At 38.7% G+C, this 27,518-nt stretch overlaps 1 protein-coding gene across 4 annotated transcripts in view; it reads left to right on the forward strand.

Moving 5' to 3' along the window:
* The window catches only part of tax1bp1b (Tax1 (human T-cell leukemia virus type I) binding protein 1b), a 34,580-nt gene extending 7,340 nt beyond the window's left edge, over positions 1–27,240 (forward strand). Inside the window, exons 2-18 of one of the 4 annotated variants that reach the window (XM_039694523.2) lie at positions 239–435; positions 7,261–7,363; positions 7,845–8,035; positions 8,139–8,297; positions 9,559–9,707; positions 10,636–10,726; positions 13,363–13,548; positions 14,429–14,680; positions 16,118–16,276; positions 16,392–16,449; positions 16,550–16,665; positions 16,745–16,870; positions 21,203–21,289; positions 21,956–22,139; positions 23,362–23,513; positions 26,030–26,109; positions 26,354–27,240. In XM_039694523.2, coding sequence (XP_039550457.1) covers positions 259–435; positions 7,261–7,363; positions 7,845–8,035; positions 8,139–8,297; positions 9,559–9,707; positions 10,636–10,726; positions 13,363–13,548; positions 14,429–14,680; positions 16,118–16,276; positions 16,392–16,449; positions 16,550–16,665; positions 16,745–16,870; positions 21,203–21,289; positions 21,956–22,139; positions 23,362–23,513; positions 26,030–26,109; positions 26,354–26,549 — 2,466 coding nt within the window. In that variant the 5' untranslated portion in view covers positions 239–258 and the 3' untranslated portion in view covers positions 26,550–27,240. The remainder of the gene's footprint in view (positions 1–238; positions 436–7,260; positions 7,364–7,844; positions 8,036–8,138; positions 8,298–9,558; positions 9,708–10,635; positions 10,727–13,362; positions 13,549–14,428; positions 14,681–16,117; positions 16,277–16,391; positions 16,450–16,549; positions 16,666–16,744; positions 16,871–21,202; positions 21,290–21,955; positions 22,140–23,361; positions 23,514–26,029; positions 26,110–26,353) is intronic. The other 3 variants (XM_039694524.2, XM_039694525.2, XM_039694526.2) reach the window with 3 other exon arrangements.
* Positions 27,241–27,518: the final 278 nt, after the last annotated feature.

The following is a 27,518-nucleotide window of genomic DNA, read 5'->3' on the forward strand; positions in this document are numbered from 1 at the left end:
GCTAATTTTACAATAATATATCTGGATGACCGTTTTTTACTTGTGTGTGATTTTGAACATTGTAATTGTAATTAAATTAAAAAAATATGGAAACCAAGGTGTCAGTTATGCTTCTGACATTGTCTGATTCATAATGTTACTTTAAGACATTTAACCTAGATTACTGTTGAATCTGGCACAGAATATTTTTAGGTGTTTCTTCTCTGTCTCACTTCTTTTCTGTCCTGTCTTCCCATAGACACAGCTGCTGATAGACAGATGGCTTTATTCCTGGAGGGGACAGCAGCAAGCAGCACCATGGAAACGTCCAATTTTGCCCATGTCATCTTCCAGAATGTGGGGAAAAGTTACCTTCCTCATGCAGCATTAGAATGCCATTACACCCTCACGCAGTTCATCAAACCAAATCCCAAGGATTGGGTCGGCATATTCAAGGTGACACTCGCTTTCTTTTTGCCTCTGTTTTCACCTTGCTTTTCTGATATATTCTGTTCAATTCTTGAATATGAAGTATCTACCAAAAGAAGTATAGATAAGAGTTACTCTTAATTGATGATACTCTTTCAATTTCTCTTTCTCTCTCTCTCTCTCTCTTACACACACACTTATATTCGCTTTAATTCTGTGCTTAGTTTTCACACAATTTCCATGCGAAAAAGTTGTGAAAGTTGTGGTGGCCACTGAAGCTAAATGCTAAATTGGCTGTGCGTGCATAGATTTAAAATATAATATTTGATATCCAACTATCCCATTATATTCAACTACATTTAATAATGAAACAGTTATTATAGTGAAGTATTAAAATTCAAGTATTTCAGTCAACACAATGTTAACCTGTTGGGATTTCTAGCCCTGCTTGTTTTACATCAGATGTACCTTCACTTATTTCATGACAAAGTTCAAATCTGCCAAGTGGGTTTCCTACCATTTTATAGGAATCATGTGAGATGTTCCTGTAACTCTTAACGTCTTGATTCCATTTTCCCATCTTCAGTTTCCACAGTGTGAAAATTACAAGGCCCTGACATCATATTTGGCAGTGTAATATTTGGGGAGTCGCCATTACTGGTGCTTAACATAATATTGGATTTACTGCTGGTCACTTAAATGTTTCCTGCTGTAAATGATTTTCAGAACCATATTTCTTTTTAGTCTGACCCAGAAAGACTGCTTTTTAGTAAGTATAATTTTAGATCATATAACTGATGTTATATATAAAGTAAACTAAATGTCTGCGATTGATGCATACTAGATTCCGGTTCTAAAGCAGGCTATATGGCCAGGTCAGTTCTCTTTTCCTTGCAAGCCATACATTTGTTTGTCTGCTATGGTTTTTGAAGAAAATGTTTGGTCACACCTTAGTTTAGGATCCAATTCTCACTATTAACTATGACTTTCGCCTCCTAAACTCCTAATGCTTATTAATAGTTAGTAAGGTAGTTGTTAAGTTTATGAATTGGGTAGAATTAGGGGATGTAGAATCATGCAGAATAAGGATAAGGCATTAATACTTACTTTATAAGTACTAGTAAACAGCCAATATCCTATATACTAGTAAATAGCCAATATAATAGTAAATAGCCATAATCCCAGCGATGACGGGCCCAAGCCGGTGGCACCGCAACCCCGGTTCCTTTAGTTACCTAAAGTTACCTGGGTGGTGGTGCCGTCGGTTTTGGCCCTTTTATCTGGCCCCTTTATACTCTAGGAGGAGTATTTCAAATTCCATTGCATGTGTTTTCCTAACAACCCTAAATAGCCGACTCCTTGTTGGGCTGGGGTAAAAAGTAGGAGTGTGAAGTATATGAACCGATGAGATCTATATGTGTACCGGGTTTCATATTATTACATGCAAGCGTGTTTGATTTATGGACCAAGTTTTCGGAGCCCATTGCAGGGGGCACTGTTGAGCCCCCCTGCCACGCCTGGGCCAGCTTCTGCCGGGCCCTGATGGCTGCGGGTTCTTTGTAATCCTGAAAATGAGTTGCGAATCCCTGAACCGATGTGGTATGCATGTCTTGTTTACGTTATTCGGGAAAAACTGTGAATCATATCCAGGAAAATCTCAGTCACAACTGTTTCCCCTTCTAACAAGGTTTTCAACAAGTGAGCATAAACATTTACTACCCAAACAGAATGCGGTTTGAGTATTTGTGAAAGATCTTGGCAGTTTGCTCGACATTGAAAAAGAAAGAAATAACTATAAAATATTACAACCCACTGGTAGTTTCAAAATTCCACTATGTTGGCACAAAACAGTGAGTCATGCCAGATTGTAGTTGAAGCGAATGTGGTCATGACGGTGTGCATGGGAATGAAATATGTGGGTTGGCAGAATAAGTGGGGTGTTTTGGCTCTGGATTTCCCTAGCTACTGCTGGATGAGTGAACATAAAACAAACTGTATAACAGCATTATGGATGTGAACTGTATGAGAGGAAATAAAAGAGAACATCTGACTGCTGTAGGTTAGTGGAGGGGGAGTTGAGTGTGGTCACTGTCAGGGTTTAGTGTCTGGGTTCGGATACGACCACATCAAAGTGGTGTTTTAGAACTTTTTACTTTGCGTGTGATATAGCGAGTCTGATGAAGCAGTTTTATGGCCAGCTGTCAGGAAGGCTGCTGCTTCTCAGCAGTTCTATCACATTGTGGCCAGTGTTCTTGATTTAAGATACAATCCCACCCCACATGAGAAACAGGTACCCCTTTTAAATCTTTGGAAGGTGGGTTAAAATCTCCAAAGTCTATTGACCATCTGATGCGCATCACACAGAAGAGTTGTCTGAAATCACCAGTTTTGTTCTGATTGACTTGTTTGTCTGGTTCATGGCACAGTGCTCCCAAGCACTTGCTGTGGTATTCGGCCATAAATTATAGTTATCCTCTTTACACGCTTAGAAAAGTGCAACGTTTTATTTTGTGTCACCATTCTTGGTCGAGTTACACTACTCATGTAACTCTATTTAAATAGGGAAAACATGGAGGTGTTTGGTCATTTCTCTGCTTGGCCCATATTGAATGAACTGGGCTAAGTTAAAGGGATACTCCACTTTGTTTTTTTGTTTTGTTTTTTGGAAATACGCTCATTTTACAACTCCCCCAGAGTTAAACTGTTGAGTTTTACCTTTTTTGAATCCATTCAGCCGATCTCCGGTTCTGGCGGTACCACTTTTAGCATAGCTTAGCATACATCATTGAAGTGCATTAGCATTTCTCCCAAAAAAAAAATTACCAAAGTGTTTCAATATTTTTCCTATTTAAAACTTGACTCTACTAGACTCTTTTAAATAGGAAAAATACCGAAACACTTTGGTATTTTTTGGGGGGGAAATGCTAATGGTCATGTCCACTTCAATGATGTAGGCTAAGCTATGCTAAAAGTGGTACCGCCAGAACCGGAGATCGGCTGAATCGATTCAAAAAAGGTAAAACTCAACAGTTTAACTCTGGGGGAGTTGTAAAATAAGTGTATTTCCAAAAAAAAGTGGAGTATCCCTTTAAGTGCAATCAAAGTGTCTCGCGATTGAGCGCACGCACTGAGACGAGAGAGGTATGCATCAACTCCTCTTAGTTAAGGGAATAACATAGTTTAATGTGAAAAACGGTCCCTTTAAGGACTCAAATGCAGGACAGACAACCATATTCTCAGTGTACCAGGGAAGCTCCTACTTTTGAGTTGGGTAATCGTTGTTATTATTATGACACGTGTGATGACATAAGATTACACTTAGGGAAGTTTGAAAGGCTTTGAAAGAGAAATCCACCAAGCTTCTGTCATGTTTATTATGCTTGAAAATCTGAAAGCCAATATAATTTCGACTCCACTTGAAGGCCTATAATCAAATATACTGTATATCAAATGCTGATGCAATTCACAAAGCTACATTTTCTCATTCAAGGCAGTAATGGCAGTGGGTCCTTGAGAACAACGGTTCTATAGGCTAGATAATTGTTCTTACTTCCAAATGTCAATCTATGTTTATTTTCTCAATTATGATGCAACTTACATCATTGTTATGTGAATTTGCATATTTACAACATTAATGTGACGTCACTAACGTGCCATTGGATAGCAGTGTCTTCATGTACCCTGAAGGATAGGTATGTTCCTCCAAACAGATCTGACTGACTGACTCACGTTTGTCTACACCCAGAGAAACAGAATAACCTCTGGCGATGAAGGGCACAAGATCATAAATCTTAACATGGCTATGTCTGTGTTGACAGACAAAAGGCAGCCGTGCCAAACACCAGAAAATTGCAAGACCTGTTCCATGAGTCATTTGCCTGGAGCGGCAGGTAGTCGCAAGGCTATCATTGCCACCTAGTGTTCAGGAGAATAACTGTTCTTACCTGAATGCCAGCTTTATGAAAAATCTGGGTATATTTCTTGAAATCAGAAAATCCTAATACAGTGTAATTCTGTTTCAAACAACGAAAAGACGACAACTACTTCCCCCTCTTAGTCAGTTATATCCAAGCCATAGCATTGTCTGTGATGACAACATGACATGTAGGGATTTTTAAGGAGAAATCCACTTGGTGTCATTGGTGAAATTTGCCTTTTTACCTATTGTTTCTTGTTTGAGCAGGCATGCTGCCTGTGGCTCTCTTGAAGTTGGAATGGTTACAGAGAGAGTGTCTAGTTGAAAAACTTGTGAGCGTCATGTTGGATTGTCAGAACATGCCATCAGACTAACCATGGAGAAGGTGAACACTGCTTTATAATTATCCTGTCAGCACAGTCGATGTTCTCTGTACTGCATCCTGATATATAGACCCGCTGGTTCCAATGCAGCCAGCAGCCCAGCACAGACAGAGACATGGGCCAAGTCTGTGCGTCATTTTTTGAGTCAGGGAATCGGGTACTTTCTCACAGACACTGGGATGTTCTGTTGTTCTCTGTGGAGGTTTATTCATTTATTATATGCACAATACATATACATGTTTTTTTAATTGCGTTAGGGGAACCCCATACTGTGACAACAGTATGTCGTTTTTTTAATGTGTTACTTCAAAAGTGTGCTTGTTTGATATTTTGTTATCTAATGCAGTTATATAAATGTTTAGGTCTGTGTGAAGTATCATAATACAGAATAATGTTTTGTATTATTATGTGTTTTTTTTGTAGTTTTATTAAATGTAAGTACTAAAATAAAACTAGAAATTGTAATCCAGGAAATGAAAGTAATCATCCTAATTGCGCATTGTCGTTATTAGGGCCGTGAAACGATTAATCGCGATTAATCGCATCCAAAATAAAAGTTTGTGTTTGAATAATATTTGTGTGTATGATTATTTTGTATATATAAAAACACACACATGTATGTATATATTTAAGAAATATTTGCATGTATATACTTTAAATATATTTATAGAAAATTAATATTATGCATAAATATAAATATTTGATATGTTAATAACACGTTTTTCTTAAATATATACATGCATGTGTGTGTATTTATATATACAAAATAATTATACACACTACACACCCATATATGTAAACACAAACTTTTATTTTGAATGCGATTAATCGCGATTAATAGTATCTCTCATATAATTCTCATTCTCATCCATCTTTTCTCCATTTGGTTACTGTTCACTCCTCAGACTTAAATGAGAGACACACTGGGGCTTAATTCTCGCCCCCCGACCCCCCCCCCCCCCCCAACCTTCTCTAATGAGTGGAGTTTGGTCCAGGCAGTAATGACGCTCTGTATGGGCTATGCCTTTAATGGCTTCCTGCTCTTTACAGCTCCAGCACCTCGGGCAACTTTCTTATACAATCAGGGGATTTCTGAGTTTCTATTTCAGAGGTCAGCTATGGTTTGAGCAAACAAGCCACACAGCTTTCTAACATGACTGAGCTGTAGTGAGCTTGCATTTTTTTTTAGTGCGTGTGACGTGTCTCTGTGTGTTACTTCCAGAATGCTATCGAGTTCCCATGTAGATGCCAATAGCAGGTACTAGGCTTGTGCGTTTGCGTGTTCACAAACACAGCCAGCCCGATGTGAGTCTGATTTTGTTTGACAGTTTTATGACGGAGGGCTGAAATTATGGATGTATTTTCTGTACTCCCCCCTCATCAACCATCAGTTAACAACACATAAAATTCATATAATTACATCTTGGTTTCCATTCTGAAGTATGTATAAAATTTTCACCTATTTTCTTCTTCCTGTTAAGGCTGAGTTGTAGCCGCGCTCCCTCGACCGAACATATTCACGAGGGTTTGGCAAGAAACACGTGGCAGACAGGCTGAGTTTCACTAGCCCCGTAAAGCGCAGCCGAGTCCATGTTTTTATTCTCTCATCTCAAAGGCTTTCTACTAGACCTAATGGAGATGAGAAAAATGCCCAATGTGCCAAAGAATTTTGCAGCATGATGTGAATCAAGCAGTGGTCTAGACCACAACAACCTGACGAAGCTTTTACAGTCTTCCTATTTATGTATTAATCTTATAAATATGTGTGTGTGTGTGTGTGTGTGTGTTATGGTAAGTGTTTATGTGGATAGTGGGTTTATTTATTTGCTAGGTTATACAAGTACTACTAATCAGTTTTTATTTTCTAGAATTCTAGAATGGAGATTTTTAGATTCTTGATTTTGTTTAAACGAGCATAGATTTATAATATCTTATGATAAGTGCTGTGAATGCTTGATTCTAATTAGTTGACAGATGTTCAGAGGTTATGACTGCTTTTCAGTAAGTACACTGCTGAGAATTGTTGCAAGTCTTGAACATGTTGCAGTTCCACATCACTTTGCCAAATTATTTTGGTTATTTCAAAGTGGCGTACTTGCAGCAAAAGAGCCATAAAAAGCAAATGCACTGACCAAGCATATAAATTTGACAAGCAATAGGATAAAAATGTCAAACCACTTTAATTTATTTTTGAAGTTTTTTGCAACACTCGCTTTCTTTCTCTCCCACACACAAATACGCATACAAAAGCTTTGCAGAAGCCCTCATGCACACGTAGGACCTTGTTTTCCGCAGTACCCTACCCTCTTCTTAATCAGTTTTGCCATTTATAAGTTACTCGTTCAACATTTTCACCATTTTCACCCTGATGGATTATTGATTTGTAAGAAAGCAAGAAAAGTGTTTTGGTAATTGTCAAACAAGTTTCCTGCTCACCTGCCATTGGTTGATCCAGTGTTAAGCATATTAAGCTGGGAAAAGAAAAAGTATTTAAACAGTTAGTTTTAAGACAAATACAAACCCTTTTAAAATCTCTCTCTTTCTTCCTGACAGGTTGGCTGGAGCACCGCTCGTGACTACTACACTTTCCTGTGGTCACCTCTACCAGACAACTACACTGAAGGAACCGCAATTAACAGATCTGTGGTCTTCCAAGGTAAAATAACATTGTCAAAAATGGGGTTTTATGCAACCATTTCTTCGATGAATGTTGTGTCAAAGAGAAGGCCCCTCAAAGGTGCGTTCAGGGTATGCGGTGACGGATGCAATAAAATAGGAAACACTGACGCCTCCTATTAGAAGGCTGAAGTGTTGATGGGCCAGTTTTACTGGAGTGGTTCAGGTCACATACTGGAATCTTTGAGAGGGATTACATGGTTTTTGTGGCATGAGTCCGGATTCCTTACGGCAGTGGAGAAAAAAAAACATTAAACTGAATGGACATACGTCGTAAAACTGCTGTGGAACTGTAAAGTTTTGATGCAGGATGGACTTGTTCATTCAGTCTTAGCTATCGTTCAGTAGAGTCATTTGCTTTAATACCTAGGGGAAATATAAAAAGGATTGTTGTATTACGTTCCTACTTTAACAATAGGGCCATTATCTAAATCTCTGCTTGATTCTGGGGTATTTTGCAGGTTACTACGTTCCAAATGACGATGCTGAGTTCTACCAGTTCTGCTATGTGACACATAAGGGAGAGATCCGCGGGGCCAGCACTCCGTTCCAGTTCCGCGCCAACAGCCCCACGGAGGAGGAACTGCTGACGGTGGAGGATGAAGGAGGATCCGATATTCTCGTGGTCACCACTAAAGCCAGTTATCTGGAGGTGATTCAAACTACTCAATTCAAAATGATAGATTTCTTGCTTTATTTGATTATAGATTATAGTTTTCACATGCTAGGGTTGACACTTTTTGATCTTTTTCCAGCAAAAGATGGAGCAAATTCTACAGGAAAAAAAGGAGCTTTTGGAAAACCTGGACCTATTTCAGAAAGAGAGGGATGAACTGATTGATGAGAAGAACAGAGTACAGAAAGAATATGAGCTGGAGCAAGAGAGCAGCGCTCAGCTCAGGAAAGATGTGCAGGTGAGACAGGAGAGAGAGAGACAAAATTTCAGAGTTAAAGGAGTAGTTCATTTTAAAAAAAAACTTTTTCTGATAGTTTACTCACCCCCATGTCATCCAAGATATCCATGTCATTCTTTCTTCAGTCGAAAAGAAATTAAGGTTTTTGATGAAAACACTCCAGGATTTTTCTCCATATAATGCACTTTACTGGGAACCAAACGGTTTCAGTGCGAACTGCAAACTGTTCAAAGGGCTTTTTTATTTTTTAAATGAGCGATCGTTTCGCTAGATAAGACCCTTATTCATCGTCTGGAATCGTTTAAAGCCCTTTCAACAGTTTGCACTGAAACTGTCTTTTGGACCTTGAACCGTTTGGTGCCCAGTAAAAAGTGCATTATATGGAGAAAAATCCTGGAATGTTTTCAACAAAAACCTTAATTTCTTTTCGACTGAAGAAAGAAAGACATGGACATCTTGGATGACATGGGGTGAGTGAATTACGAGCAAAAGTTTTTTTTAAAAAAAAGTGAACTACTTTTTTAAAAAGAGGAAGTTTTTCCATGTTTTTTTGTTCTGACTTGACCTTGTAACATCTTAGAAATATAAATGCCTTTTCCCTGTTTTATTGCAGTGGTTGTATATACATATATATATATATATACACAAAAAACTATCATCCTATTTTTACAGTATTTTCCCTCTCAAGTATGACAAAAAAGTCAGCAATTTTTCTTCAATATGTTACATACTGTTTACATCTAAATGGTTTTAGAATATAAAGTTCACAGCCTGTCAGCACCCCCTAGTGAGAGTCTCTCTTCAGACTCTTTACATAAAAAATACATAAAATATAATATTAATAATAATTTACATCTTTACAGACATGACAATCATCGGCACCATTTGTTGCTTTTAAGTGGCAATTTTTTATAAAGTATAAATGTATCAGCTCTAAGGCTGAGCTAGTTTAAAGATGAAAACAAGCACACCCATTTCTGGCTGTTAATTTTATGGCCGCACTTTTATATGTTGTTTTATGTGCTGCTAAAATAATTCTAAAAATTCTGCACATGAAGTGGTACTGCAGAAGAGAGTGGAGTGGAAAATGGAGACCTGCTTTTCTATTAGTCATGTTTGCAGATTCTCAGAGACCACACACAAAGCCAACAGTTTTTTCTGCAATAACTTCCATCCTTTCTGCAGTAGCTAGACAGACAACATACTTGCGCAAAGAAAAAAAAACGATATATGGCTCATGTGTTTGTATGTGTGTTCACAGGAGTTGCAGTTGTCTGCCCAGAGCTTGCAGGAGGAGAAAGAGGAGATGAAAAGGAGAATGGAGGAGAGTACAGCACGACTGTTGCAGTTAGAGGAGGATCTGATCGGAGTTACCCAGAAAGGCCTGCAGAAGGAGACTGAACTAGACTGGTGCTTTTTTTTAAACCATATTGAAGTAGCCATGATTAGCTTATCAGAGAAAACTATACAAATCTCTTTGATTCAATTAACAAGCTAGGGTTATGATACCAACATTTCCAGTCAATTCCAGTTACATTTTGTGATCCTCAATGGCCATTTAAATGCGGGAGCCCCCTAAATTATTATTATCGCAGGTGCGGGTCGTGATATTTTGGACTTCTTTTCAGCATGAAGCATTTGGTTTTATTTCGGTTTATCGTGGACTTGATCTTCTTTGCTGTTTTTCTTAGCAAGATCTTGCTACATGAATGAGTCAAGGCTGGTTCCGCTCTCCCTGTGATTTGTTCCACCGCACATAAAGAAGAGATAAACAATCCTGATGCATGTTAAAATACATCATGAACAACTAGTTGTTCAGTTCGGTTCCGTACACACTTGCGCAGATTCTTTGCAAATGCCATTGTCACTACCTGCATTTTTTAATTTGGTTGTAGAATTTGGAAAATTACTGAACTGTGTGTACAGAACGGGAATAAGCACTAAAAGATGAACTGACAACTGAATTTAGTTTCAATTTCAATTCCACAGCTATACTATTGTTCCATTTCTTCATTAAAAAAATGAAATATTAACAGATTAAATCAAAACAAAGGCCTATGTAGCCTTATCGAAGTATAGTTTTTCTCAGTAAACGTTTTGCAACAACTATTGGTACTAGCCATACTGTAGAAAAACTGGTTTTGTTATATGCTAGTATCGACTTTGGTATTAAAGTACCTGTACGTTTGACATCCTTATAACAAATCATGTAACTGGTTTATGATCATAAGATTAGAAGATTAGATTTGTTAGATTCATATCTTTAGAAGATCCACTGCTGGATCCAAGATATGTTCCTTGAGTGAGTGAATGATTGATAATGGCTCTGATTTGACAGCCTGAAAGATCGAGTGAAGAAGTTAACCTTGGAGAAAGAGGCTCTTGAGTGTCAGCTGAAGAATGAGAAAGATGAGAAGGAGCTCTATAAGGTAATTTCACTTGCTCACTACCTCACACACATCCTTGTTATTATTTGCTTTCTGTGCTAGTGGTGTAAAGTACTTCACTTCACTGCTACTGAAACAGAAAACTTGTGGGATTTTTCACTATTATTTATTAAAACAGGATCTGCAGATTTTCGATTTATAAGAGACAATCAAAACAACTTTGTGCATCAAACCACTCCTTTCCTTGTAAAAAAAAGAAAGACAAAAAAGAACTTGATTTTAAGTCAACGCATTTGCGACAGTAAATTTTTTTGACAAGTCAAACAAGTCAGTTTAATATGAGTAACATAATGTATTTAAGCCGCAAATTAATCTTCCATACTATGCAAATATCTCCAGCACATTTTATATTTATAAAAAAAATCAAACCGTTCACCCCTTACGCATGTTATCATGTCGGTCAAAAACTGTCGTTTGAAATATTTTAACTAGAAACATTGATGTAACACACTCATTGGCATCTATCACTTAACTGAATACTTGCTGTCTAAGAAATAAATTATTATTACCTCGCGATCCATCCGTTTTCAAATTAAAATCATTTGAATATCACTGCTTCAATGTATGTCAAATATTAACATGCACAATACACGGTGGTATTTACGAGAAGCGACGGTCCAGGGAGTTCACGCATTACCTGGAAAACCCACACTATGTCATGGTTTTCCTAGAAGAGGGTGAAAATTGTAGCCTGAGCTTTATCAACCTGCTGTCTGTCAGAAACGATAACGTACCTAATACAAAATACATAATTGACTCTTATAAGCAGAGATTCGGAACTTGATTTGGACGTGATTTGTAAAAAAAAAAAAAAGAAATTGTAAAATTTAAAAATATTAATGCAATTATCAAAGTTTGATGTAGTTTCATTTTCCATTATATTATGGTCTGTCTGAATACTCGATTCTGATTGGCTGGAAGGTGTAAAATAAAGCCAATTAATACACAGGCAGTTCCAAGTCAGTTTAATCTCTGTTCTATATTAATGTGCCGTTTTCATTGAAGCACACAGACGCTTATGTCACTCAGAGATCTCAGCAACGAGAGGGTGACATTACTGGTTTTGAAGCAATTACACTCACAGCTTCATTGCTAATAGAGAGATGCTAAACACAGGTAATTCACACGCATCTCTCTCTCTCTCTCGCTCATGAATTCAAATAACAGTCAAATTGCAATCTTACATTAAAATGCCAAACAACTATAGGCCAAATTTTCTTGCAATTATTGTTTAACAATTTCAAGTGAAAAAAAAATACAATTGCAAATTGCTTTATATACAGAAGCAACAAAAAGTGGTAAATATTTAACTTTTGAATATTCAAATACAAATAAATGTGGAAACTTTTGTTTGGTTTAATACTTTGACTTTTATTTAATAAAAGTGACACCTATCCATGCCTAAGTATCGGCCGTTTCTCAATATGCCTTCTTGTCTGTACTTGTGTTCTTGTGGACTTGTGAAACGTCATCAGTCGCGGCCCAAGTACTGTTTGCATTTCGGCAAGAACGGTTAAAAATCCCGGATGTGTTCTTGACACTCCCATTTTACCGAGGATGCATCGGTTGGTAACTTGTGTGAACTTGACGGCAGAAATATCCCATAATTCATTTCGGCATTCGCAGAAGGAGCGGGAAGCAGAGAGAGGCAGGACAATTTTAAGTTACCTGAATATTACCAGCTTTTTTTCCCGCCGTTGGCTAGTGATGTACACAAACAAACAGAAGCAGAATTAAAATGAGACAGGTGTTGCTTTATTGTTATGAATATACATTACATTGTGTATGTAGAGTAATCCCTTAGGCTTGGGCGATAAAGCCTGGCTGTTATCGTCAATAATTCTCGTTGTTTGGGCACCGCAAACGTTACTATTGCGCAATACCAGCAAGAACACATCGTCTCAAACTGTCAGCAGCGTTCTGTGTGCTCGTCACCTCGTGAGTTTGTTCTTCCAAGAACAACTAGCAAGAGCTTTCTTCCCAAGAACACAAGTACGTTCTTTGCATTCTTGGTTTTGAGAAACGGCCATCATTTCTTGACATTTTCATATCATACTTCATTCCCTCTCTCTATCTCCTTTTTCATCCCTAATCGATTTAATTTACCTAAAACCAACCAACAGACATTTTCTGAGTTGTCGTTTTGAAAAGGCTCATGCATTTATCCATGGAGAAGTGCAATACAGGCCCTCATTCTTTTCCTAATTACTCTGACTTGCACTTTGTAATTCTCACTCTCCATCACTCACTTTGTCTCACCCTCTATCCCCACTTTTTTGTGGCGGGACAGGAACTGGGCGTTAACGCTGGGCTGTAGCCACGGAAACACACTTCACAGCAGCTGCCTGAGGCACAGACAGAGAAGAGTGGGGGTGGAGCAGAGTCGCTGCTCTCTTACTGCTGCATTATAATTAGGTCTAGCTCACATACCACCTCACCAGGCAGAAATACCTCATTGTAGAGATTGTGTGGATAATTGGGGGTTCGTCCAGGATCTGGACTGGCTTTGGTACACTGCTAGTTTTATGTGCCATGTGCCCAGGTTATTGCACAGCAGATGTGCAAAGAGAAAGTCAAACAGTCTACTTGAATAAAGTATCTGTGTGTGTTTGGCACAGATTCACCTGAAGAACCGGGAGCTTGAGAACACTAAGCTAAGTGCTGAGCTGCAGATGCTGAAATCAGTGGATGTGAATAAGGAGAACACCATTGCTCAGCTGAAGGAGGAACTCACTAGAGTCAAATCCTGCCTGGTAGAGAAAGAAAAACAGCACCGTCAGCTACTGGCCAACAGTTCACCCTCGGTACACGCACTAAAAGCTTCTGCTTAACCTACATTTCGTATCGAGAGCTGCAGGAATGAATCTTAAAACCTGGAAATTTGTTAATTTTTTCATTCTGGCTCCAACTGGAGTTATTGGGTTTTGGGGTAAATGCCTGAAAGGTCTTTGCTTAGGATGTTTTATTCTACAAGTGGCTAAATGGGACGAACTGCTGAACAGGAAAACTCATTACTCCCTAGTCCATTTTTACAGTCTTATTTGTACTTGCACTCTTGCAAATTGTTCAACTCAAACTTTCCAGCTTGTAGATTTTTAATAAAAATGGAAACAGCTGTCAGAAACTTTGTGGTGGTGACGTTGAATACATCCATGGTGTAGTTGGTTTATAGCCCAACTTTAGTTACTTCTGGAAATTGTATTTAGACTTCTAAATGAATACACGTGTTTATTTGTGAAGATTATCTTTATGAACAAAACATAAGAATCATAGACTTTTGGTGATCACAGACTTCTTTTCTATAATAATCCAAAAGCCATAGGAACCAGGGGGATAGCAACTTCCAGGTTGATCTACAAAAATAATCATCCCTGCAGCACTCTATATTGTAGGGATATTCATCCATTAAAACATTATGGTTGGAGCTGTGGGCTAGTTGTTAAAACATTGGGCCATTGTGCTCATGTGAATGACTTGAGTTCATATTTGGCACCATGATCCCGTTTCCACCTCTTTTCTTTGATAATTTCTTGTATGTATCAATAAAATTGGCAAAAAGGCCAACATTCAGAAAACGTATCTGTTTGGAAAACAGATCTGTTTGCTGTTAGCTTTATTAGCAGTATATGTGTGCATATTTGTATAGGTTTGTATTCACAAAAGTGTTATTTTTTTGTTTGTCAGGGGGAAAGTAATGCTCTTAAGGAGCAGCTCAGGCAGAAAGAGGAGCAGTTGCAGGCTACCCAGCAGCAGGCAAACATGCTAAAAGCTGAGCTGCGCGACTCCTCCAATGCCCGTGACCGAAGCATGGCCGACCTGTACCGTATCCGTCTGGAGGCAGAGTCATTAAAGAAGGGACAGACAGAGGCCCGGGCTGAGTGCAGCCGCTTGGAAAAGCAGCTGGAGGAGATGAAAAACTCAACCCAGCAGGAGGCGGTAAAGAAATGCCCACCTGTTTGACCGTTTTATCATGTTTGTGATGTTCAACAAACTTCTGTATTCTGTAAAACAGGTCACATCGCTTCCGGCTCAGGTCTTTTGTATATGCTTTGTTAAATATAGAGCCGTTTTACTCAACTTAAGATACCTTTAAAGGAGCAAGCAAAGATGATCAGAACCGCTCTCCATCGCATATGCCGATTGAAGAAATTTGAACACTTTTTCCCGACAACTGGATGCAAAGGAGACTTGTTTTACTGTTTGTTCATTTGATGTTCGGCATAAAGCCTATTGACCAGGCCACAATTACGCTTTAAAGGGATAGTTCACTTTGAAATTAATTTTTGTTAGCTTACCTCAAGGGCATCCAAGATGTAGGTGTCTTTGTTTCCACAGCATTTTCAATTTTGACATTTTTCGGTCAAACCGTTGTTGTCTATCAGTCATATAATGCAGGTTTAGGGGGTCCACGTCAAAGAGCATGCACAGAGAAGTCCAAATTAAACATGATTTAATGACTCGTAAATGTAAGTACACATTGATGGCCTAAGACACGAAACGAGCGGTTTGTGTGAGAAAACAAACTAAACATATTTAGATATATCGAAATCGTCTTCCATTGTGATTTCCCGTATATCTAAATATGTTTAGATCTTCACAGTGAAAGGTAAAACTTCCAAAATCTCTGTGTAAACAATGAGTGACGTAGACATGATTCAGTTGGACATTGGACAACTGATTCAGATCAGTTGGACATGGCAGTGGTTACAAGAGGTAAAAACAATAGAAAAACTGTTCGTTTTCTCACACAAACCGCTCGTTTCGGGTCTTAGGCCATCAATGAGTACTTTATTTTTTACGACTCATTAAATCATGTTTAATTTTGATTTCTCTGTGCATGCTCTTTGACGTAGACCCCATAAACCTCCATTATATGACTGACAGACAAGAACGTTTTTTTCTTTTTCAAAATTAAAAATGCTGTGGAAACAAAGACACCTACATCTTGGATGCCCTTGAGGTAAGCTAAAACATATCAAAACTTAATTTCAATGTCCCATTAAATCAGGGTTCACCAATCTCGGTCCTGGAGGGCCACTGTCCCTGCATAGTTTAGCTCCAACCCTGATCAAACACACCTGAGCAAGCTAATCAAGGTCTTCAGGATCAGTAGAAACTCACAGGTAGGCGTGTTTGATCAGGGTTGGAGCTAAACTCTGCAGGGACAGTGGCCCTCCAGGACCGAGATTGGTGAACCCTGCATTAAATAATCACCTGAATCCAGTGCGGCTTAATCAAGATACGGGATTAGCCCGTCACTTTCCAGGAGTAAGTCTACGGTATACCGTAGATTGCATATTGTGTTCTAATTAAAGAATGTTAGGAACTGATTTTGTTTTCATGGTGTAACTGAATAATCTCTCTTTCCCTCAGCAGTGTAAGGAGACAGAAGGCTTAGCTGTTGTCGAAATGCAGAGAGAAATTGAAGATTTACGGCTCAGGCTGCAGATGGCTGCTGAACATTATAAAGACAAATATAAGGAATGCCAGAAGTTACAGAAACAAGTGGTTAAGCTCTCTGAACAACCTGGAGTGAGTAAACCCTCAGTTTGCAATTATATAGCTATACCACCTGCAGAGTCTTGCGTTTACATTTTTTAGTGGTTTGCTAGTTTTTAAAGTAGACCAACCTTTTTGTTTTGCTCAGGTTAAGAGAAGTCCAGGGTCTGAACCTTTGTCTGCCAGTCCAGAGGCATCTGCACCAGGTAAGTTCATACTAAGCGATACAAACTAGAAATTCCACGTTTTTAGGATGTCTGGGAACATTGTATGGACATGCTGTTGTGTTCTCTGGACCGCTAACAGGAAGCCCAGGTACTTCAGATGCCGTGCTAGATGCCATCATTCATGGCAGGCTGAAAAGTACAAGCAAGGAGCCAGACAAAAATGACAAATACAGGAAATGCAAACAACTGCTTAGTGTAAGTTCTTTTTTCATTTTTGTCTCTGACATACTGGATCTGTTTGATATACTAAAGTACTTAGCATACTCCCCTGCAGGAGGAGAGAGAGCGGTGCAGCATGATAAACGATGAACTCACAAAGATGGAGGTAAAGCTAAGGGAGCAGATGAAAACCAACGAGGGCCTGCGAATGCAGCTGGCTGCTGAGGAGGATCGCTATAAGGTCAGTGTCACCTACTGCTAGTAATAAAAATTAATTATATACTATACTAGAGGACATTTGGGCTTAACATGCTAGTATGTTATCCAAAAACATAGATAACATTAAAGGTAGGGTTAGCAATAGCAAGCTAGCTTTGAAAGCATGAGATCCCACCCTCCCTTCAGGGTCAGTACAATAATAATGTACATTAAACTAGAGCTCTGATTTGTACCACATTGGATACCACACTTGACTGCTGCAGATTCATTTCGGCGTTGATGGTGTTGACACATAGAAATGGATATGGATAAATCTGAGTCTGAGGACATGAACTGCTCCTGGAAGAATGTAACGGGTTGTCATCTTGTAATTATGGATACGACATGGCGTGAACACAGTATAAGCTTGTTGTTTTGGATCTGGAGGAACTGTAAAAGATGGCTGCTTTTTGCAACTTCAACAACTTTGCATAGCCTTACGCAATGCACTGATGAAGTGTGATATCTGCGCAAGCAGGATGCTTGTAGGTATGGAAATGCATATGTTGACAGGCAGGTAGGACATCCTATCATTATATTCGGACCGAATGCAATGATTGGACGAAATCATTTTTGGTCCTGAGACTTCCATAGGAGATATATGTGCATCTTTTAATATTTACACCACATCTAGTATTGATTGCTATCAGGATGTAAAGATAATTTCAACCAGTATAACAAAAGGTGTTTATTAAAAAAATTGCTTACCGTACCTTTAAGTCTGGAAGGGTGAATTTCTGAGCTACACGACTCAGAAATTCACGCTTCCGCTTTTTTTGACCCTGCCTCTTAAAAGAATCGGAATCAAGAATCGTTAGGAACCGGAATCGAAACAAGGAATCGGAATCGGAATCAGAATCGTTCAAATTTAAACGATACCCAACCCTAATGAGGCCCCAGATGACCACTGCTCAGCCAGATTCCATCAAGTCTAAAGATGCGTTTACATTTACCGTAGTTCAACAAATTTTTCAATTTCACATTCTGAAAGTTTTGTTTATGGGAACCCCAAATGTTGCAATCTAATGTACATATACATTTACTTGCATCTGGAACTATACTTAAAGGCATCCACAATGCCTGGTCAACGTGTTCAGAACCAGGAAAAAACTGCGATAATGTCACCAGCTACCCAGAGCATAATTCCGTTTTTTTCATATCTAAAAAGACAGATAACATACTTTATGTCAGAATAGCTTTTTATTAAATGTGTAGTAAATATATTCCTTCACTGACTAGTTTGCAAGACATGATAGGTAAATAAACACTTTAACACTAAAATAAACACTAAAAACTTTCGAATCTAACACCATATCACCCTGTAGCCCAAGACTCGATGACCACTGAAGCTAAACAGGTTTGAGCCTGAGATAGTGAGGCCAGGAGTGGGTGCTTACCAAATGTGACTGTACTGTAAAAAGCACTGTCCTTCGGATGAGAAAACCCCTGATATGATTGTAAAGAGCTTCGGGTGTACAAAAGTACATAATAAAGCACTATATAAATGCATAATTTATTAATTTGTTTATTAATCGTGGCACTGCACGTGTGCAAGGTATTTTCGAATCCAGTTGAAAATAGCTGGATTCAAGTGTTTACATGCTTCTCTTATCTTAATATTACAGTGTAGTTTCTTTCTGCTATAGGAAATATCAAAAGCAATGTTCAGCGTCTAAGATCTCAACAAAGGGAAGCTGTGCTGTTTTTTCTTTCTTTCTTCTTTTGTACAGTTTAGAACCAAATGACTCAGATCAGGGGGAAATGTGATCACAGATAAGCAGATCTTCTGATGTTCTGACAAGAGATCCAGGACGACCTTAGTACCGTTTCTCCTACGCACTGTTTACGGCTGCTCTGAGTTAAGCCCGGTATTGTTGCATTAGCACAAATACACTGACAGTGCTGGTTTATGAGTGTGTCAATGAGGAGACTGACTTTTACTGCTGTTTACACGAGACATGGAGACAGTGGAGGAAGGACAGTTGGGAGTCCTGGGATCAAGGAAGGATAATGCATCTGCTGGCTGCCTCCCTACACAGCAGGAGACAGAGCAAGGGACTCGGTTCTGTTTAAGTAAGGTCATGTGTAGATCAGTGGTATACTTCAGGCGAAGTTGACTTTTTCTCTCCGTGACTCACATGGAGCCATGCAAAGACAGATGTTAATGAGTAGTATAGAAGGCATCTTGTATCGTTGAGATTTTTGCATGCATGTTGTTGCAATCAGAAAGCATTTTCTAGACCATTCCTTTATTATCATTTTTTATTTCACACATTTTTTGTGAATAAATGTTATATGGCTCTGGAATACTTTGTTCTATTTGGTCAGTCAGGCAGAAATATGTTTTATGCAATAAACTAACTGTATAATTCAAATTCATTTATTTATTTACTCGTGCAATTATCTTGTTATTGAACAGTAAGCAATTATTGGCTGTTTTTGCAAAATAAACCCTTTTCGGTGGATTTAAGATCTCAAACTTATCTGAAAGGCCATAAACATGTCTTTAACTGTCGGTGGAACCAAACCAATTTTTTGGATTGGGAGCAGGATCACAAATGTAATGGTTCTTTTTATTTAAAGTCAGGATGAAGTCAAAGTTGCAAAGTTGTCTTTTCTTCCCTATTGTGACGCATCTCTGAGTAAAGCAGCTTCTCAAACAAGGAAAAATGTAAGAAGAGACTTGATTTTGTCCATGGGGAATTGATTGGATCATAGGATGATTGTGGTTTGCAATTGCTGTGATGTCTTGTGAGAGACAGAGAAAAGCATCTTCAGAGGAGAGGGAGGGAAGCTATTTTAATTAAAGGTACCCTGACATGGGGTTATTTTATTATTTTATAATGTTTCCTGGGTTATCCTTATAATGTTAGTATGTTTTTTTAGATCAAAAATAGTCATAATTTAGAAATAAAAGGCATTTTTCCTAACCTGATTTTAGCCTCTGATTTGAACGCTCTGTTTGAAGGGGCGTGTCTGCTGTGGGATTCAGTGTAACCGCCCACTGCTGTGATTGGCTGACATGCTTGCATATGAAATAGCTACATATTACATGCGAAACTTTCTCAAATACTTTTACTACAGCTATTATAGGTTTTTAGTATTACAGCTATCGAGATTAACGAATCGTGAGAAGTTTTTAAAGTATTTAGATCTATTCCCATCACATAAAATGTTTCTGTAATGAGCATTGCAAGCAGAAGACAGTTTGTTGATCGCGAGAATGAAGATCTTATCATTGTAACACAGTTTCTGCACTCTCTAATACTTTCACCAATGCAGACACGATGACGCACATACAGTAAGAGCTTCGTTGTGCAGTGTAACGTGCGTCATCGATTTCATAATGAGTTGTCCAGATAAACTCGTGCTGTGTGGAAAGATTGTTCTTTGATCACTTTCTGTATAATTTGTTCAGAATTTAAATAAGATTATTTTCATTGTACTAAAAGAAATGATGTGAAGTTGATATTTTAGTCACTGGCTTGACTTACTAATGCATAAACAGTATTGAACGATTTTGAGGGAAAGATTACCTGTCTGAACTTGAACAATTAGGTTACACATCAGAAATTGTTGCTTGGTAGCTCTATCGATTTATTTTCAGACGTTCATCGAGGCCAGATCTATATTGGCCCAAGTTGAGGAAACAGTTGTCGGTGAAATGTTTGGACCATACAAAACTTTGGGAAGTTGTGTCAGCGCATTTCCAGAGAAAATAAAATTAACCAATTGTTTCTTCAGAGGCTCGGATGAAGGAACTAAAAAATACTTTTGTGTTCATTTGTACATCAGAACACTGATCAACTGCCATGCTTTGTTCGTTTGCAAGACATGATATCTCTCGAGGAAAAACTCAAATCTCAAAGCTATTTCTCTAGGAAAAACTCAAATCGTGCACACGCGTTCGTACTTCCTAGCTCATTTTCTCATGGCCGAGCCAAATGCAAAGCAGAGAGAGGGGAGGTTACCTTTCCTCGACATGATCTAATAACGAGGAGATTCAAGATCAGCACGTCTGCGAGCTGCAGAGAAGAGAAAAATAGCCAAAGCTCGGTTTACACCGATTTAAAATTCTAGACACGAGGGGACCAAATACAGGCTAGGGGAACTAATATTAATGTTAAAAAAACCTCAGAAAGTGAAAATTTCATGTCAGGGGGCCTTTAAGGATTATGAGAGCACATGATTTTTCTTAAAAAACAATGATTTGCATGGATACATCATTTATAATAAATACTGAAATCCATAAAAAAAAGACTCGTCACTCTTTTAGCAAATTAATCTCAAAAATGATATCCTTTTCTCGTTCCAGAGCCAGGTGGCAGAGAAGGGCCGAGAACTCAGGGAGCTGAAGGACAGTCTTTTTGCGTTGACCAAAGAAAAAGAGAAACTGGAGGGGGTGCGTGCTTTTGTTTTAATTTTCTGGAGGCCTCTGCCAATCTAAAAATGCAGTTGTTTTGCTTGCTTGTTGTTTTATTCTCAGGATCTGGTTTGGGTTTAACATATCTCTCTAATTGGGCCAGCAGTGCAAGTGAGTCCTTATTTTCCATTCAATTACCCCGGACCACAGAGAGGGACGCGTAGTCGAGGTATAACACAAAACTCGACGTTCGAGAAGCAAAATGGCCCAATTTGAGGTTCAGACTAAATGAAATTGGCGCCTGTCGAAGACTTCAATAAAAGGCAGCGCTCTGCCTCCCTTTGAACAGGCAGAGGAGTTTTAATGAAGGGCCTAATTAAACTGTTTGTGTGAGGGTGGCGAGTTTCTCTACGCCACTGCCGCTGCTCACTGTGGTGAGTGATGTATTGTCTGGACTCGAAGATAGAGGGAAGGATGGAAAAATGGGACCTGACTCTCAATTATTGTCAATACATCATGCCTGCCCTCAAATTAGACTTCGCTTTCAGTTTTGTCCCTTTTAGGCCAATTTCACCCAGTTTAATTTTAATTTGCATTAAAGTTTCAATTGGAATGTGTGGATCAGGGAATTAGCTACTGATTTCAGTCATTGTTTTTGAAGCCAGCGAAAATGTAACAGCCGTGGTGTTTCCTGTGTCCCTTCAGGAGTTGCAAAGGAGTGTGAGCAGGGAAGAAGAACACGGAAAGAAAGATGGCAGTCTGGACGTGCAGTCGGTTTTCTTGCAGTACCCGATGCCGTACCCTCTAGACGACCCATCTCCTCTGCTGGTGCCCCAGCGTCCGACTGATCTGATGTTTGGGAACCCATACTCTCCTACTGATTCCAGGGGTATATAAGATACTATCTCATCATTTATTTACTTTTAATAAGGGATAAAATGTATAAATGAAGGAAGACACACCAGTGAGCGCACTATAGAACGTAAGCATGGTTGCAAGATTTTCAATTCTGCATGAGAGCGAAAGATTTCCCCCCTGCAGATTTTGTCATGTGGATTTGCAGCGTTGACCAATATGAATCTGCCTTGTTTGAAAGTGACTTTAATATTGCTGAACTTTATATCACTACACTATGGCTGACTGTATACAATGGAGGTTAATTTGCCTGAGATATCGCACCCAAATTTCACTAATATGACTACACCTTACGGCATATATTTTGCCACTAATCTTAATCGTTTAATAGAGTGCAACGGTTGGGTTCTCCATAATTTCCATAAAGAAATTGATAATAGACAGACCTACTATGAGGTACGAGGTTGTTAATCTATGGAATTTGCTTCTTCTACATTACCAATGATACTGTAAAGAAAATGACACCAATCAGAGACTCGAAAAAATCAACATGCTTCTAAATAGCTCTTTAGCTCCGCCCACTCCCATGAAGCACTGCGAATGACCTAATCGAGTCGATCTCCCTATATATATATATATATATATATGTGCGCCCAAATTTTGCAATAAACTTATAATATATTGTTTTTATACATTATACAGTAGTTTTATATTTCTCCATCGTTTTTAGTTTGATTATGGTTTTTGCAAGGCTTCATGGGATTGTAGTTCTTTCCCTCACTAAAACCGTTAAGTACACATTCTTGCACCTTTGTCTTTTTGCCTGATTTTCAAAACCTTTTTTGCTTCAAATCAAAGTTTCTATTGTTGTGATTCACCCCGTAGCCGACTGGCTTGGTTCATGGCTTATATCTCTTTGACAAAAATCCCTATGGAAGAAATGAATGGAAAAAGTACTTCCGGAACCAGCGCTGCTTAAAAAGGGGGCAAGAACTGGTTGCACTCTATTGTTTTAAATAAAAATGTTAATGACACTGACACATAATTGCTGTGTATTATTTTTCAAAAAAATAAATGCCATTTGCTTTGAAATTTTGCATTGGATATAATGATGACTGTAAAAAATGCGTGACCTAAGGCTTTAAATACTGTTTATGGCCACAGTTCATGCTTGTACTGTATTTGTTCGAGCTAGGGGGTTTTCTCGAGGTATAAATCTAGATATTAAGGCATTAAAACGCTTCCTTTCCTGACAGATGGAGCCGATGGAGAGTTCTCTGATGACCAGATGCCCCGACTGCCCCCAGTTGGGCCCCCATCCTGGGACAGCAATGTGGTGTGCATACAGCCCGCCCGTAACCTCAGTCGCCCTGATGGACTGGAGGAACCAGAGGAGCCGCAGACTACTGTGAGTTCATTAGCGCTTCCTCCACTTTCAGCCGTTAGAAGTGATATAGAGGCGGGATTAAGATTTTAATCAAGTCAGAACTGCGGATGGGTTTAAATTCTTCCCAAATCTCCCAAGTCTTTCTTTTATCTGCACTTCTCTCCCCACTGCGCTGGCCTCCGGCAGGGCTTAGCTAACCTGACATTATTAAAGCCCTGGTAACCCAGAGCAGACCCATTAAGGAAGTGCTCAACCTTGCAACAAATTGAGCTCATTAGCCTTGCTTGGATAATGGTGGATATACCCAACTAAACATGGAAGAGCTTCAGTCAGTTACTGTAAAACAGTCACTTTTCATCTAAACTGACTTGAGGCCTTTTCACACCAAGTTTGATGTGACTGAAATATACGAAAGTATTAAAAATGTTCACAAACCATTTTAAACACAAACACAAAGCATACTTTTTTTAAATGGATAGTTCACCCAAAAATTAAAATTGTCACCATTACCAAGCCTGTATGACTTACTTTCTTCTGCATACAGTATATATTCCATTCCTTAAGGCTGCAGTCCAGATCTTGTTTTTGTCTTATCCTGAATCACTAAGTGTTTATATTCAGACTATTTTAGACTGGTTTGGGTGGTACCACTGACTGCACATATCCCAGCACCTACGTGACTCGTCATAGACATAAACAGAGAGAAGTATCAGGCTACAGTGTTCTTCCACAAGATGCATGCAGTTCTTAACTTAGTGTTTATTAACCGCTTATGCGCCAAAAGTTACGGACTGCAGCTTTAATTCCTGAGTAAAGTGTTCAATATTTATGTGATTCTGCTCAGGGGTGTGTTTCCTACTCAATGACACAACTCGCTGGTGAACCACATAGTATGATGCATTGTCTGAGAAATCAACTAGCGAGTCATGACTATTTCCCAAAACTGTAGTGACATGGTCATACCACAATGATGTCACATGTAGGCGGTGGAGTAATAACGTCTGCTAATTAATTGATTCTTGATCGCAATTCATGATTATTTTTTTTATTTAGACCAACAAAGAAAGCCATTAATTAAAATAAAACAATCGCATTAACAAGCAGTATATCATTTGCAGAGACTTTACTCCTGTATGCAAGTGGTTCATTCAGCCAGCTGCTTTACCTGCCATTTCTATGGCATCTTAGGATTTTGGATTATTTTATGTATTTATATACTTTGCACTATTTTATAAGAAGTAGGGCTCCACGATATATCAAAATTATTGAAATAGTGCAAGTGTAAAGGCCATTGCACATTGAGTCCGAAATTTTCGTACGTTAAAAATAAATAAGACCTCACGTTATGTCAATCACGCTTGCACACTGCCTCCGAAACTTTCGTCTTTCATAAAAAAAATCTAATCGGGTTCGTTTTTTTTGTTGTTTTTTTTGCGTTTTTCGCATCCGTAGCAAGCAGTTTGAATGGTGTTTTGACAATTCAGAGCCACTGAATCCCAAATACGAAATAGGCCTACGAAAGCAATGGCCTTAAATGACTTGCGCTTTCTGAATAATTTTAAATATGCCTACGAAAGTTAAGAAAAGTCCAAATTTTACTACAACGCAGATAGAGAATCGACTGGACACATGACTGTGATGTTAATGCTTAATATTAATAAGCGTTAAGCACAATAAGCCGTAGAAAAGAATGCAATGCTGTATTCTTGCGCACAGAAAGCTGTCGTTAATAACACCGCCTCTCGGACAGCACGCGGTCCCGAATACAGTTCTCTTCCGCAGCTTTTATGGCCAAATACACACAAAATTATGCTGTAACGATAGAACTTGCAACCATATTTAACTAACGATGCTTTTAGGAAACGCATCCAGTCCATTAAAGGGTTAGTTCACCCGAAAATGAAAATTAAGTTATTGATAACTCACCCCCATGCTGTACCAACCCCGTAAGACCTTCGTTCATCTTCGGAACACAAATGAAGATATTTTTGACTAAATTTGAGAGGTGGATCCCTCGACGCATGACGCATGCGCAAGAACTTCGTTATTTTTCTACTACTTCTTGTTTGGTTTTCACGCATGCGTCGTGGAAATCTCTTGAACTCTCAGAAGGAAGAAAAGGAATAGTCGAATAAAGTCGTTATTTTTGTTTTGTTTTTCGCACAAAAAGTATTCTCGTAATTAAACATTTTCTTCGATGACTTTCTGGGCCGTCAAGTTTCCCTTAGTGTGCCTATGTGGTAGTGATACAGCTCTCAAATTTAATCAAAAATATCTTCACTTGTGTTCCGAAGACGAACGAAGGTCTTACGGGGTTGGTACAGCATGGGGGTGAGTAATTAAAGAATTTTCATTTTTGAGTGAACTAACCCTTTAACTTCTACACTACAATGTCCTCCAACGTAATTGCATATGTATAGAGACCAACAAGATTCCTCGCAATATTAATCATTCGCAGTGGATTGTCTAATAAAGGTTTTTAGGTGGTTTACGACTCCTGCTTTTGCTGACAGGAAATGTTTTTCTTCTCTCCCCAGGCAACTAATGATCAGCCTACAGCCACTGACCCCGCAGAATTCCTCAATGATGGACAGATACCGTTCTGCTTTGAACCCAGGTAAAGAACAAACACACAAACCTCACGGCTGTTACCTATCATGTGGTTGAGCTTTGGTTGTGGTGTGAATGTGCGTTAGCTCAACGGCCCACCCACATCGCCTTCACACAGATGTGGTTTTACTGCCGTTTACTCTCCTGTTGGTCCAGCACCAACTTCTTCACAATTTGTGTTACAAGTCTTTTGTTTTGTGTTTTTATCAGCCTGCGTTCACCCAGTTTGATGTTATTTCTCTCTCTTGCAGTGGGGAGCAGAAGCGCTGTCCGCTGTGTGAAGTCATCTTCCCTCCTCATTACGACCAGTCGAAGTTTGAGGAGCACGTGGAGAGCCACTGGAAGATCTGCCCCATGTGCAGCGAACAGTTCCCTCTCGACTGCGACCAGCAGCTCTTCGAGAAGCACGTCCTCACCCACTTCGACAGTAACGTGCTCAACTTCTAATCGGGGAAACAGTACTTGCCTCCACTTCACATTCATATTTGTGTTGCAGTTAACAGCCACTTTAAACAGCATGTTTAGCTTTGAGCATTCATCTGTAGAGAACTGATTCTTTATTTAAACACAGTCAAGGTGAAGGTTGGATACTTTTAATCAATTCCAAATGAATGGGTGGCGTTTTATTTGTGTCCATTTTAGTTGGGGATTAATTTTGTCTATAGGACTGCACTGTTTGTTGTAGCTCACTTTAACGCCTCTATCAAGTTGGCAGGGCAGGTGGTGAAGAATACTTTAAGAACACTGAGCAAATGTCATAATATAGCATTCTGTTGCGAACCGTCCCCAGGTTCAATAGTGTAAGTCGGGTATCGCCTACTATAACTATACTCTGTGCAAGGCAGATCACAGCTTTTTCTGTCAGGGCATATATGTGACCAGCTAAAAGGGTGATTCTATATTATAAAATTATTTTAGAATAAGATTTTAAAGATCGACCTTGATAATCACATTATTTGAGTTAGCGTTTTTCCTTTATCTATTTAAATCACTTATTTTAATTGAGTTGCATGCTCACATTTCCTCTGCAATGAAATCACAAACCTCTTTTTTTGTTGTTCCATTTCTTTAGTTCTCTTACTGTGCGAGTGTGTCTTACATACTTGATCTGAACTAATAAAGATTTACTGAAGCAATATTTATTCTGGTCATGTCGAGTTATCATTTAAAATATTTACCTTGGCTCACAAAACTGCATTGTCAAACTTGATTTTGAGGATTATCAGTAATAAAAAAACATATTTATTATTAAATCCACATTTTAAGCCTGATATTTCCAAGTGGGAATAAATGACAAAGAAAATTCATTAAACAGATCAAAGGCCATTTTAATATTTAAAATGTAACCAGGTTTACATTTACAAAGCAGCTTCTTTTTTTTTTTTCTTCCTTTTTGATTTTTGTTGCAGAAAATGC

The sequence above is a fragment of the Pimephales promelas genome, chromosome 12 (genome assembly GCF_988280905.1).
Source record: "Pimephales promelas chromosome 12, fPimPro1.hap1.1, whole genome shotgun sequence".
NCBI classification, from domain to species: domain Eukaryota; kingdom Metazoa; phylum Chordata; class Actinopteri; order Cypriniformes; family Leuciscidae; genus Pimephales; species Pimephales promelas.